Source organism: Magallana gigas, chromosome 3, assembly GCF_963853765.1.
Source record: "Magallana gigas chromosome 3, xbMagGiga1.1, whole genome shotgun sequence".
Taxonomy (NCBI): domain Eukaryota; kingdom Metazoa; phylum Mollusca; class Bivalvia; order Ostreida; family Ostreidae; genus Magallana; species Magallana gigas.
The window spans coordinates 29183226-29198302 of record NC_088855.1 but is presented as its reverse complement, the minus strand read 5'-3'; the positions used below and the strand labels follow the sequence as shown (position 1 = coordinate 29198302).

Genomic DNA, 15077 nt, shown 5'->3' with positions numbered 1-15077 from the left:
GGGTTCTCCATGATAACTCACTTTTTATTTGTAAATTTCCTGCAAAAAGGGGGCCTCCTGCCCCCCCCCCCCTTTTTGATGACACGTGTCTAGATAACCTTTGTAACCTTTAAAATTATGTTCTCATGTGTGTCACTGTATAACTTTCTCAAATTGTACATAATCAAGACAGGAGGCTCCAAACCCGCATCCCCCGGCTTTATGATGGACAGTTTTGACAAATCTGTTGCCGCATTTAGAAATAATTGTAACGTTGGAATCAATGTAGGCGACATTTGTTCACTTATAATCACCACAGGTGGACAGAGCCAATCGAAACAGTTTGTCATCGGACAATATTAATGTAAATATAAAGTAACTCGTGTAAAATGTTCTTTAAAAGATTTTTGTTGTTGTTGAGGAGATTGAGATTTGATTTTATTCTTGTGAAACTAAGCTTTTCTAAAAAAAAAACTAAATCGGACTTGGTCATTTTCTGACCCAGATCACAAGGATAACTAGGTTAACGTTTATAGTAATAAATCAAATACTGTTTATTTTAAAATCAGGACATATGTGTATTTTACTTACATTGTGGGCAAACTTTAAAGTACTAAGCTTATAATTATAATAGAAAATGTCTAATACAATTCAATTTTTAAAAAGCATATACGTTTTATGAAGTCTTTTGGTTTATTCAACCTTGAAATGTACATCATCAATACATGTAGTTTGATTTGCCGAGAAAATTAAATGTTAAACAGTAATATTTAAAAAAAAAACAATAAACTTTTTTGACGATAGCTGTGTCATGTAAATTTTGTATTTACTGCCACCCGATAATTTCAAAATTTACAACATGACAGCTGCCGTAACAATTTGAAATCAATCCGAGTATTTTTAAGGAGAGCGTAATAAAATTTTCAAAACACACAAGTGTATACATGGAAATACTAATTTGAGGAAAGATGCAACTCGATAAGTACACTAGAATCGGAGCCGTTTTTGATAGTTACAGCAATTATTGTACATGTATTATAACTGCCGATATAAAACTAGAAAAGAAAACAAATAAAAGTATGGGGATTGAAGCTGTGTCATGTGTTGATTAATAAAAAAAAAAAAAAAAAATTTTGATCTAAAATCGTGTCCAAGTCCCATTAAATGTCAACTGGGCTTAGTTTGTATATTTACATCAGAGCGGGGTATCACTAATGACCATTGGCTCGTAGATATCTTGTTTCGTTATTTTTTTTGCAAAATGAATTGAACGTTCGAGCATTCAATATTGCAACCACATGTGGATATATGGTAGATCCGTGCCTCTGACCGCTGACAGCCGAGTTGTTCGTAACTCTATATAATTGACTTTTGTATCGATAACCGTTTACTATAGTGCTTTTATTGGAAATGAAGCTGGTTATGAAAACAACCTAAAGAGTTGTTAAATATAATATTTATTATTTGATTTGGTCACTTTCTTCTCTCTTTTTTATATTAAAACACAGACCTTCATCAATCTTAATTATTGTTTTTAAAAGAAAATGATTTTTTTCATCGAGTTATGACAAAATTAATATATTGGCCCGATATAAATTCATTACTGTACAACAGATCATTCGGAAATATGCGTCAGACCATTCCATACAAAATCCGGATCATGAACGTGAGTGTGTTCACTTTTACACATCAAAAGCGCTACTTTCGATTTGTCGAGGAAGCGACAAGAAAGAAGTACCGGTAGGGATGTGGAGATGGCGTTGCAGTGGGAAATAAAGACTGCCCTGGTCCTGGCATTATTGATCAGGACAGGGGTGGTTTTATACGGAGAATGGCAAGACAGAAATTCCATTGTAAAGTTTACAGACGTGGATTACAATGTGTTCACAGACGCAGCAGAGTATATGACTCAGGTAATTTAGCTATTTTCTTTTGTCCACTTCTCAAAAGAGAATAGTAATTTAACAGGTAATAGTAGATTAATATTACTTATAAGTTTCACTGTACAGGTTTACACCTACAGAACGGGAGCTCCAGACAGGCAGCAGTTTACTGTCCACTTCTCAAAAGAGAATAGTGTTTACCCGTGTTTTGTAATTATTCGCATATCATTGATGTTTTGAAAGTACTTTTAAAATAAAAAATGTTGCGTGATTGCACACCCAACACCAGGTGCTAAATAAAAACTCCCTGTAAAATTTGTTATAAAATGAAACAAAACAAATTCAAGAGTAGTGTGTATACAATCGGCTTGTCATTATTTACTTTTTTCTTAGTATGAAAATACTAGGGAATTGTTCAAAGTAAATATTACAGAACATCAGATATTTTTTTTAAAAAATCAACCCAGAGGGCTACATTATTGCAGCTAATTAATAGTGTATCATCCAAAAATTTCAGAGCTCTGGGAATTGTAAGTCATGTACTATCCTGTGACTGATATAAATTCTCTTTTTCTATTTTAGGGAGTTTCACCTTACAATAGATCCACATATCGATACACTCCAATTTTAGCATGGATGTTGCAGCCCAATATCACAATCTCGCCTCTATTTGGAAAGGTCTTATTTGTTCTGTTCGATGTTCTGAGTGGTTACCTCATCTATGTAATGTTGATGTCGGAGAAAACTGGCCAAGTCCGCTCTCTCCAATGTGCCTTCATGTGGCTGTTAAACCCTTTACCGATTGTCGTTTCATGCAGAGGAAATGCAGAGTCCATCATGTCATTTCTGGTACTACTCTCTCTAAGACTGTTCCAACAGAATCGGATCATTCTCGGAGCTTTTGTGTATGCACTCTCTGTCCATGTAAAGATATACCCTCTGACTTACTGCGTGGCACTGTATTTGTACTACAGCAGAAATAATGAGGAGGGTGGACAGAGTTTAACACTACAATGGATACAGGAGAAGTTACGGCCTTCTAAGGAGAATGCAACTTTGGTTGGGGTATCTTTGTTCACCTTTGTCATTTTAACAGGAAAATGTTATCAAAGGTAAGTACCGTTTATCATTAGTTTCTTGTGAATCATGTTAAATTTTAGATTGGTATTCATGAAATTTCAATATAGAACATGTTTGGATATGTTTACATTTCCAGAGTACATATAGTTATTTCATTCATGAGCAACTGAAATAAATGAACAAATAACTCTGCCAAGTAATTGAAATAAATTGGTGAAGCTCTTTATCCTTCTTTTTAAATCTCATTCAGATATGGCTGGAACTTCCTACAAGAAACCTATCTCTACCACATCGTCCGGCGAGACATTCGACACAATTTCTCCGTCTACTTCTACATGCTGTACCTGACAGCTGGCTCCCCCTATGCGGGAATCATTGGCCTGGCAGCATTCCTACCTCAACTCATTCTGATTGTCGTCTGCTCCCTGAAGTTTCACAAAGATCCACCCATGGCTTTCTTTCTCAATACATTCATCTTTGTGACTTTCAACAAAGTTTGTACCTCTCAGGTAAATGGCATTACTTTTTACACCTTTTTTTCAGAATTGTTACACAAGGTTTTTTTTATACCATGTTGGGAATTGCTAACTCTAAAAAAATCTTATTGCATTTGTATTCACTGTTTTACTATGTTGTATGGCTCTCATATATGACTCTTTCTCAGAGTGTATTTGACTTTTCTTTTTTTGTTTTCTTTTAGTACTTTCTTTGGTACCTGTGTTTGCTGCCTTTAGTGTTGCCCAGTTTAACTATGTCCATTTCAAAAGGAATCACACTCATTGTAGCCTGGCTTCTTGGACAGGTAAGCTGTTTAATTATACAACTGAATTATGTATGAAACATTGCATAATATTTTGGACCTAATTTGTTAAGGGGTATAGTATGCATTGACCTTTTAGTATGCATTTTGTTATAAATGGAAATCTTATATTGTTCAAACTTTTAGGGAATTTGGCTGATGCCAGCATATTATCTGGAGTTTGAAGGGATGAACACTTTCTTCTGGATCTGGTGTGCAGGACTGCTGTTTTTTCTGATCAATATCGTAGTGATTGCATCTATTCTGGATAGCTATGTGTACACACCCTGGGGAAGAGGTATTCAGAAACAGGAATAACCAATCTTGATCTCAAACTCGCAGTGACTGGTATTTGCTGGTGACAAAAGACTTGTTAAACATGAGTGATGTTCGAGGAAGACTATCATGACAACATTTTTTCATATTTTTTTTTTTACTTTGATTCATGATTATCATTAAACTCAAAAGAAAACGAAAAATATTAGATGAATTTTGTTTGCTGCTATGATAAGGTCTCTCCTTGATATATAGGGGCTAAAAATCTATAATATCTACATAATGTATACAAAGAAATACGAAATCTATTTCTCATTAAAAAAAATAAAATAAAAAGAGGCATTAGGAAATTCAAAGATTTAAAGCAATTAAAAATGAAATCTATTTTGTAGCCATTCATGATAAAAAATATATAAATATAGTTGAACTTCGGTATCTCGGAACACCTATATCTCGAATACAATGGATATGTCGAAGTGATTTGTAAGACACAACCATTTTAAGTATTTTACCCTAGATATCTCCAGTACTCGGATATCTCGAAGTTTTTAACCAGTCCCATCTAGTTCGAGAAAATGACGTTTGACTGTATTAATAACAGTTTCACATTGATTCGGAAAAGATACGCGTTATACTACAATAGTTTAGCATGAATTCGCATTCTGCGAAAGGTACGCATTATATTGCGAAAGATTTGCATTTATTCAAGAAAGTGTTGCTTTGATTTGAGATAATACCACTCAAGCCTCGCGTTCATTTGCAAAAGTGGCACGTTTATTCGCGAACAATTGAAAATAAAGCTACTACATGTAAATGCGGCCCCAAAAATGAGCGAAATTGTCTTTCATTTTAAAAGTTTTTTAATGACCTTTGTAAATACAATTTTCAATTTGAAGTTGAGGAACGCAATTATGCTTAACACACAAAACTATTATTAACCTGTGAAAAATTCTGGTTAATCATTAGAACTGAAGTACTAAAACATTATAAACAATAGAAATTGAAAAATAAAATTTTGATCAAAATCGTAACCATGCCTTTTTAGATGATAAAACGCTTTCGATTCATACGGGTATGAAGATAGCACGCATTGCAGAAAATGCATTGTAAAATTGCAAATACATAACCCGCGTTATGTTACATATAAAATGTGATTTTTTTCTACAATGATTGCTCCCTTCATAGCCCGCATGAATCATCAAATAAAGCATTTTATCCATCTGATTAAAATACTGAACTCTACACAAACGCAGAGAGATGCATGCATAGATTTCTACATAAATGCACAGCGCAGAGAGATGCACAGATCTCTACATATGCGCACAATGCGCTGTGCGCTTATGTATAGATATCCGTATTTTAATCAGATTGGCATTTCACTGCATGTTTAAATTTAAAAATCTTTCTTTTAATGAGTTATCAAATTAAACATAAAGAGTAAGTAAAAGTAACTTGATTATTGTATATTGTTAACGACAGATATGAGAGTTTGAGTTCGACATCATCGTGATCTGATCCATGCAGTCCCTGACTTTTTAGGTGAACGAAGAAGCGTTCATGCGTCGCTAACATGTAGCAAGAATTATTTACAGTACATGCCACTTAAAGTCCTCAAGAAAATTTATTTCTTCTATTTAATTACTGTTTAACAAAATGACTGTGAAAAAAGGTTTGAGAAACAAATCTCTATTTTCTATTTTTACTTGTCTGTCACAGCTACCGGTATAGTATACATTTATACCGGTAAACCATATTCATTCACGGATGCCCGGACCCTCAACTCTAAAAAAAAAAATGAAATTTCTCTCTTAAATACAAAGTAAAATTGCCCCAAAAATGTCTCGGTTATCCCCCCTCCGGAAATTTTTTTAGTACATAATTCAAAGGAAAGAAAATTTTATGTATGCGCTTGTCACAATGAAGCCTGAGGGAATGTAGTGATTTTTAATCTTTTATAGATATATCATTCAAAAGAAAAAAAATGCGTCGGTGGTGTAATGGTCAGCATGGTTGCCTTCCAAGCAGTCGATCCGGGTTCAATTCCCGGCCGACGCACTTTTAGCTCACCTGACTTGCTCAGATGAAATATATTGCTTTCTGATTTTTTTTTTTGTCCATGATCATGCGTAGGTCGGTTGACAATCGTAACTTATGAACAATGTTAGCTAGCTTCTCATGAAATCTGAGCTAATCTGGACCAAAATTTTGTTTTTATTATTGAGTTTAGAACACTTGTAGCAGGAGATAACATATTGCGGATTCCATGACCAGGCAGTTGCTGAGAAAACTGATGAAATTTATTGGAAATTCTCGAATCTAGGATAACTAGGTGACCAGATTTCTTAAATTTACATAAATTACTTAAAAAATACTTCGGACGCCCTTCCCCCGGATAACTACATGTAAGTTACTCCTCAGACACCCCCTTGAATTTTTACATAGGAATATATAAGATAAATCTTTTAAAATTTTCTTCTAAAAAAAACCATTTGCTTAGAAAAGCTGTTACTTTAGTAAATGCAAACTTGGACAGTGTAGATTCAAATTCGTCAAAATCTTCAGGAGTTGGGTGGAGCCCTATGGGGGGTTCAATTTTACAAAGGAAAGAATTATCTTATAAAAACCTCAAATGTTGTAATGTAACGTGCAAGGGGGTCACTGCCTGTGATCCCCGCGGGCCCGTACCCGAGATAGAATCGGATAGCCCTGATTGCTGCCAATATTTACAAGTGCAGACTTTAATCACCACTCCTGCACATATATAGGGACTCAACGTTACGCAGGCAGGGATGACCGCACACCTACGCAACTGAACAGGTACCAACGTTAACGCAAGCAGGGATGACCGCACACTTGCGCCAACAACGCAACCTAACGCAAGCAGGGAGTGCCGCACACTTGCGCTAGAAAGGCCAGAACACCAGCAGGGATGACCACACACTAGTGCTCCGCCGCAACCACCACCAATACAAGCAGGGATGACCGCACACTTGTATTGATGCGACACAGAGCAGGGATGACCGCACACTCTGTATCGTAGGTTAGATAACACGAAGATTAGATAGAGCAGGGATGTCCACACACTCAATCTAGCCGTACCTGTTCAAGTTTAACCCCAAACAGTCGTTCCTAAACCACAATAGAAACTGTCCCTATGTATGTGCCGGCCTAATAATAATTTGTAGTATCTAAAAACGCGAAATCAAAAATAAACACACTTATCCAACCTAACCCAAAACTACATATGCACAACACCTTAGTTACATTAAATATTTATTATTGTATAAAAATAATTAGCAAACTCATTCGTCATTATAAGGAACATTAATTAAATCATCAAAAATCAATAAATCAAGGGCAATAACTCAATACAGTAATACATGTACAAAAAGACTAATGAAAAATAGCTGCCTGCTTCAGTAATATATGTTTATATTATCGAATATGATTATAAATTCTTTGAAATTGTTTAGAGTTTGGCCTCTGGACTATTCCTTGGCCTCGCAAGGAGTTCAAAGTTTGATTTAATTATAGGTTTATACAGTATATCTTATATGTAAACATTTTTTAAGATCCTCTTAAGACCCGCAATGCTCAATATGTGATATAACTATAAAATCACCCTGTTACATGGGGTCTTGATAAAAATCATTACGATATCCAGGGGGAGGGGGATTTGAACTTCTTTATACAGAATATTTTCAAATACATTGTCCAGATAATTTGTATATGACTCCATAAAGCTAATTTTATTATGGCTAGTATTGCTCAGATGAGCGATGTGGCCCGTGGGCCTCTTGTTTAAGGTGGCTCTATACACCCACAGTTTATTCCAACAATAGCAGACCACAAAACATATACTTATCAAATATTAAAATGATGATAGGGATACTATAGGTAATTTTAAAGAATTTTTTAATGTTTTTTCGTGTTTTTGTAAAATATTTTTTAAAAAGACAGCTATCAACAAATTGAGAGAAATTATTTTGTCATATGATGGATATTTCCTTCGGACACATAAAAAAAATATAACACTTCTTAACATTCAAAAATGTTATTATTGCAATTTTTTTTAGTATTTCCCCAAAACATGATTTTTCATTTTTTCTTACTCTGTTGACAAATCATCTGAAAAAGTTGCTTAATGTTATAAGAAAATGTATTTTAATAAATGTGACATAAAAAATTGAATGAAAACCATTGCAAATAAACACAAATTTTTTTTTAAATTTTATTTGGTATGAAAGTTCCTCATGTAAGGGTTAACGTTCCTAAGTCCCAAGGCCCAAACACCTTGGGGACTTTTCATTTCTGAGTTGAAGAAAATTTCCTAAATATAATGTTGGAATGATAAATACATACATATTTCATTATAGACTTTGCCCTGTATAAGTGAATAAATTCGCTTTAATGCAAAACTAAGTTAAATAAATAAAGGGGAACATTGACTAGGCTAATAGGATTTATGTATCCCAACCTGAGAGAAATTCAAAGCAACCCTCTCATCCCCGTTAGGTGTCGATATTAATGAGCATTAAAGTATATTATAATTGAAATATTTTCACCTGTTTAGAATTTTCTCTCACGGTATTCAACCAAAAAATACGTTTTAGAAATTTTTGGAAAGTTAAAAAATTTATTGTACTCAACGGGAATCGAACTCATGACCTACTGGTTTGTAGTGAACCCACTAAACCACTGCGCTACGGTGTAACATATCGATGATGCTAAAGAAACTTTTTAAAAATTTATACTTGATTTTATTGTTTATTTCGATAAATAATACCACACAACGTGAAGGTGTCACATACCACATTACTTGTAAGTAATGAATTTTCCAATTATCAAATTAAATCTATCCATTTAACAAATTTTTCAAAATAGCGGTTCCCATACAATTCACCTCAGTTTAAATCAGCCAGTACCGGAAATGCATGTTTCCAGATTTACTTTGTTGCGTACTGCGTCATCAAAAAGTGGTGTATAGAGCCACCTTAACCTATTATCAGCATTCGCTTTTATAGTTGAGTTGTAAACCGTAGTTTACAACTCTTAAAACCGTATTAATTATATAGAAATCGCTTTCCTCTATATTTTATGTGTTCCTAGTACTTGTATAGAGATACATGTATATACCGCATTATAGCGCATACATACACGCTTGTCACAGAAAAGCCTTAGGGAATGTACTATAATTTTTTTTTATCTTGCGTACAATGAACCTGTCAGTTATAAGCGTCGGTGGTGTAATGGTCAGCATGGTTGCCTTCCAAGCAGTCGATCCGGGTTCAATTCCCGGCCGACGCATTTTTAGCTCACCTGACTCACTCATATGACATTTGATTCACGGCCTACCGTTTTTGTTCATGTGTGTTAGCAAGTCGTAGACTTTTGATTATTGTTCTTATAAACGTTTGAGTCAATTTTGACCAAATTAGTTTTGGTGCAGAGGTAACATGTATTATCATCTTTCGAAGGGGGGAAATGCATTTGGAATTTATTGATCACGTACACCTTTCGGTTTCCAATAATTTGTAGTAGTTACTGTAAAAATTAATTTGAAATATTCGTATACGCTCCTTGATTTCTTACAGGCAAATATAATATAACAATTATGGACTTCATTAAACGATCAATATGTGGCTATATGGACCCATGTCAAGTAATATCGACCTCAAACACCGAAGTTACTCCTTGACCCCTCTCCACCCTTGAATTTTTTTTCTAGATCCGTGCATAGCACTGAAAAGCTTAGTTACATATGTACTTCTTACAAGGAAGAAGTTTTTATGCAATCGTTTGTCACAGAAAAGCCTGAGGGAAATTTAGAAGTGATTTTTTATAGCATCTTTTGGACCTACATTACTTGGAAATGTATGAAAATATATGCGTCGGTGGTGTAATGGTCAGCATGGTTGCCTTCCAAGCAGTCGATCCGGGTTCAATTCCCGGCCGACGCACTTTTGACTCACCTAACTCACTCAGATGGCAATCTCCGCCTCATGTTTTTTTGGTTCATGATCGTGCCTACGTTGGTTGACAATCGTAAACTTTTGAACACTAGTAGCATTTTTTCATAAACTCTGAGCTAATCTTGACCACATTTTGGTTTTTTTTATTATTTGGGTTTAGAACATTTGTAGAAGGAGATAACATACTTCGTGTTCGGTGACCCCCTCCTCCAAGATCCAATAATTTTTTTATAGTTTCTGTGAAAATTGATGTGATTTAAAAAAAACAACAAATATTTGTATCTAGGATATCTGGTTGACAGATTTTATAAAGTACATGGTAGATTGGTAGTTGTAGAACTCCCAGAATGTAATAGTCTTGTTCCGAGGATTAGGGATTCTAGTGGTAGGGTCGGGGCCAAATTGGTTATATATTTACAATATACATATCGACATATTTACTTTAGTTGAATTGTTCCACTGAATCAAACAAATCTCTTTTATTAGATGTGCACAAAGCAATTTCTGGATGGTGTTGAGTCTATTTTTCAACATGTTAAACTAACGTGTATTTTTGGATAGTATCAATTTTGTCTCTTAGAAGCCGCTTAAGCATTATTTATCGAATCTCAAAATTTCTCCAAGCATTTAAGGATATTTTCTTTTTCTTTAATATTATGTTGAGAGTCTAGTTAATTAATAAATGATTAAAGCTATATAGATCAAAAATTTAGAGTCAAATTGATTCCTTGTGCGTAACCAACTTTGATCCCTGTTATATAAAATACTATATAAAATTCGTGCAAATCACATTTTTGTGAATTACCTTAAAGTTCGGAAAATACGGGAAATAAATGATATTATTTGTAGACTTTTATTCAAATACGAGCGCGCGGGGTCCGACAAACAAGAAATTATATTGGTTTGGCTTTAGTTCGTATTTTTAAAAAATAATCATCATTTGCTGAATTTAGTTTTTTTAAATCTTTAAAACCGTATCTATCAGATAGACATCGTTTTTTATCAGTTTCAAATACTTGTTTAAAGATATAAACCACATTTTAGCGCATACATTCGTACACGCTTATCACAAAGAATCCTGAGGAAATGTATCATGATTTTTAAATCCTTGCTTCAATATCATTCCCTTGTAATATATCAAGCGTCGGTGGTGTAATGGTCAGCATGGTTGCCTTCCAAGCAGTCGATCCGGGTTCAATTCCCGGCCGACGCATTTTTAGCTCACCTGACTCACTCATATGGCATCTGCTGCTTCCTGTTTTTGTCCATGTTTGTCAGTACGTCGATAGGCGATCGGAGACTTCTGATCATGGTTGGCATTCTTCTCGCGAAACTTTCGAGTCAAATTAGTTTTGGTGCAGAAGCGAGGTGCATTAGCATCAAAATACATTTCATTGGCGGATCCAGAGGGGAGGTTCCGGGGGTCGGAACCCCCCCTTTCTCTGGGACATAAATTTTATTGAAAACTTGTAATGCCTATTTAAAGGCAATTGTCCCCATTTATAGTATAAATACTGCAATTATTTCAAATAAATGCTTTTAAAATTGCTAAGAATTTTTTACAACGCACCGTAATTTACATGAACATGTATTTCTTATATGAAAAACCCTAACGATTTTTTTTAATCGAAAAAGGTACTCCCCATCAGCATCCGGTGCTCACATCTGTGAGTAAACATGTGGAAATTTTTTTAAAAATTAACTAAGCAGTGTCGCTAAAAACACAGATTTATAATAACATCTACAATGTATTGTCTACTCTATTTCTTTGAAAAATCGATTATAGTTAATTTTATGCAAGTTATGCTATTTTTCTGGAATGCTAGCTATACCGTACCTTCATACCCACATGAAACACAAAAGAAAGCCCTTTTTTGTTTTGTTTCCAAGAATCGGAAATTATGTTACAAAATACCGTGTAAGGGGTTTATATATACATGTAAACCATTATGAAAATGCACAACTTTTCCAAACTTTCCTGAATAAGATCGCATCTGTACTAGTGCCGGGTGATGTGGCGCACCCATTATACAAAGGTCACATCAAGTTCCCTGGGACGACTATTGCTTGTACAATTGTATTTCACATGTTCCATCTATTCAGCAAATAAACTATCCCCATTTTTGTCATATCCTATCATTTAGATCTTTATTTAAGAAGGCAACCGATAGAAATCAAAGTCAATTAATAGTTCAGAATTTAAACATTAAAGACATATTTTTTTTTTTTTTTTTTTTTACCAAAAATTCATTTTCATAATAGCTTGTCGTAATAAGTCTGAATTATTTTTGGTTTCTTAGTGTTTCTTTCTATTAAGCATAGCATAGACGCACGTTCTCATTGCTGGATTTTTTTTAAAGGCTGGAAATTATGCAAATCTTCCTTATCTAAACCAAAACGCTCAATAATGCAGTGCACTCTGATATTAAAATAAATTTGAAATAGATATTGATGAGATAAATGTTCATTAAATTTACGCACGGAAAACGTTCAAAAGGCCTTGTTTATTGACAAATAATGTATTTTGCACGTATCGATTTTCATCAATTGGAACCCCCCCTTTTCAAAATTGCCGGATCCGCCTCTGCATTTGAAATGTATTCATCACCACCTTTTGGTTTCAAATAACTTTGTAGTTATTGTGAAAATTGATTTAAAAGAAATACACGAATTCGCATGTACTCCTTGATTGCTTACAGGCAAATATAATATAAAATTATGGACTTCTCATTGAACAGTCAAGATGTGGTTGTATGGACTTATGTCAAGTAATATCGACCTCAGACACCAAAAAAAAAGATATTGACCGAGCTTGCAAAGCACTTTGTATGTCTTTGCTTTATATCAATTGACATGGCAATCTAAAGGTGCGGTCAGACGATACTATTTTCCATCAGGTTTTCCATTAGATTTTCTCATCCGATTCGCTTTCGACTATAATCATACCATGTGACCTCTTAAGTCGACAGCAAAGTCCGATTTTCAATCGACTCTCTGGTGAGAATCGTGACAATACCATGACTTTTCCCCGTTCAACAAAAATATTGAATAGGTTTTATAAATTGTAAATCGACTGTAAAATCGTATTGTGTGAGACCACTTTAAAAAATCCACTCCGATCGACTTATCTGGGCAAATCGATTGAAAATCTGATGGAAAATCGCATCGTGTGGCCGCATCTAATTAAAATCAATTGTTGACATGGGTCCATATCACCACATATCGACCAACGTTAAAGGCTATAATCGTATAATATATAATGAGCTTTTCTATTGTTTTTCTTAATACACTGTTTTTTATTTAACTTTGATTGGAAAAATAAAAACTTAAATATTTATGGTTTAGAGTGTGAACATCGTATATAAAAAGAAACAGATCACGAAGTTTTAAATATTAAGGCCAGTATTTGGTAACTCTTTTGCTATTGTTTTGGGTGTTATACTTGGTGAACGTGCAGAGATGCAGGCATATTGAAATGGAAACTAATAATTTGTAAACAACTTGCCATCATAATATCATCATATTTTGTAATCTCAGTAGCCACATTAACAACAATTCGATGGTTCTGCCACTGCACTGCCTGGTATTCTAAACGTGAACACTACAAAATTGGAACATGAACACAGTTTTTAATACTCACTTCCAAATGGACAGAAATCAGTGGTGGATTGGGGCAAAGCCCCAGAAGCCTCCAGGTTTTGGAGCTTATTTTTACACTTAAGGTAGCTCCATACTCGTAAAATTCTCTGAGGAAAGTTGAAAAACCGAACTGATTTTGACTTAATAGACTTAAATGTCATCAATTGTTAGAAAAAATATACATGTCATCACACTTTTTGAGATGCCAGATAAACAAAAACTAAAGCATATTTTAGCATTAGAAAAATGTATTTTTTTTTCTGTTAAAAGTAAAATCTTGTAGGCAGAAATTTGTTTTTCTTGTTTAATTTTAATGTCAACTTTATCAGAAAACTAAAATTACAAAAATATTTTAAAATTAATCGTTGGAATAAGAAAAACTATAGCATTTAGACATACAACTGAGAGAAAGGTCAGAAAAAGAGTTATTTCCCCTTTGCATAGATAAAATATATAAAAATTTGGAAATTTAGAATAAAATTAAGTGCGAAAATATCTTTAACCTACCAATAATTCTAATTACATCCATGTGATTATATTCACATAAAATAAATAAAACTATCTTGCACAATTTTTAAAGAATTCAAAGTTTTACAAAAAAGTGTGACGTCACAGAACACTGGATCTACTTTAATTTAGTTATTCTTGCTATACATGACATATTATTAAATCAATGAATATCAACAAAACTTATTTTCTGTAGTTCTACTTATTAAAAAAGATTGGTCATCATCCACCAAATCCCCCAAATTCGCCACTGAGAACTAATCGAAATAATTTGCCCTCTATATAAAACATTAAAAAGTTGCATGTCAGTTTGTGGTTAATTACACCCTTTTATTAAAAATACTGAACCAAGATATATATTGATTACAAAAAACAAATAAATAATTTAAATAAATAAATGTTTAGTCAACAATCATTCAGATCACGCTCGCCTTTTTCCGTAACCAGGTTTTAATTTGTCAGATCTTCTTGATCGATTTTGCTATCATGATGTTATGTCAGCTCCCTGCATCATCCACACTCTGTTGATGAACATGTCTCATTTTGAAATTTTTTCCTAACATGTGGCTCAATTCAGTTTTTTAATCCGTTGGGTTGGCCCAGAGTTTGGGCAAAACCAGGGATGTTAGCCACTGGTACCACAATTCAAAATTGTTTCAGAATGAGAGTCTTGTTCATGCAGCAAAGTACACGTTTCTCTTTGATCACCACGAAACTGACTGCTAACTTTAATCTGCAATCATCCATACTATGATGAACAAGTCTCATTCTAGAATTCTTTCCTAACATATGGCTCAAATCAGTTTTTTAATCCGTTGGGTTGGCCCACAGTTTGGGCAAAACCAGGGATTTTATCAACTGGTACCACAATTCAATAAGGTTTCAGAATGAGAGTCTTGTTCATACAGGAAAATACATTTTTCTTGTTGACCACCACGACAC

General features: G+C 34.1%; 1 protein-coding gene and 4 non-coding genes across 5 annotated transcripts; all 5 read left to right on the top strand.

Annotated features, from left to right (window-relative positions):
- Positions 1-1669: 1669 nt before the first annotated feature.
- Positions 1670-4198, top strand: LOC105329655 (GPI mannosyltransferase 1). The gene is made up of 5 exons (XM_011430987.3): positions 1670-1892; positions 2445-2974; positions 3193-3451; positions 3643-3744; positions 3889-4198. The coding sequence occupies exons 1-5, from the start codon at positions 1734-1736 to the stop codon at positions 4057-4059; spliced, it is 1221 nt and encodes a 406-aa protein (XP_011429289.3). The 5' UTR covers positions 1670-1733; the 3' UTR covers positions 4060-4198.
- Positions 4199-6000: 1802 nt separating this feature from the next.
- Trnag-ucc (transfer RNA glycine (anticodon UCC)) lies at positions 6001-6072 on the top strand. The gene has a single exon. It is a non-coding gene; the product is annotated as a tRNA-Gly (tRNA).
- A 3180-nt stretch (positions 6073-9252) lies between these two features.
- On the top strand, positions 9253-9324 carry Trnag-ucc (transfer RNA glycine (anticodon UCC)). Its single transcript has one exon. It is a non-coding gene; the product is annotated as a tRNA-Gly (tRNA).
- A 581-nt stretch (positions 9325-9905) lies between these two features.
- Trnag-ucc (transfer RNA glycine (anticodon UCC)) lies at positions 9906-9977 on the top strand. The gene has a single exon. It is a non-coding gene; the product is annotated as a tRNA-Gly (tRNA).
- A 1153-nt stretch (positions 9978-11130) lies between these two features.
- On the top strand, positions 11131-11202 carry Trnag-ucc (transfer RNA glycine (anticodon UCC)). Its single transcript has one exon. It is a non-coding gene; the product is annotated as a tRNA-Gly (tRNA).
- The last annotated feature ends 3875 nt before the right edge of the window (positions 11203-15077 follow it).

What these genes read in the sequence shown, in the direction of transcription:
- LOC105329655 (XM_011430987.3), top strand. Translation starts at nt 1,734, where the DNA reads ATGGCGTTGCAGTGGGAAATAAAGACTGCCCTGGTCCTGGCATTATTG. An exon ending in ACAGGAAAATGTTATCAAAG is followed by an intron (nt 2,975 to 3,192) that starts GTAAGTACCGTT and finishes AATCTCATTCAG; the next exon opens with ATATGGCTGGAACTTCCTAC. An exon ending in TAGCCTGGCTTCTTGGACAG is followed by an intron (nt 3,745 to 3,888) that starts GTAAGCTGTTTA and finishes TCAAACTTTTAG; the next exon opens with GGAATTTGGCTGATGCCAGC.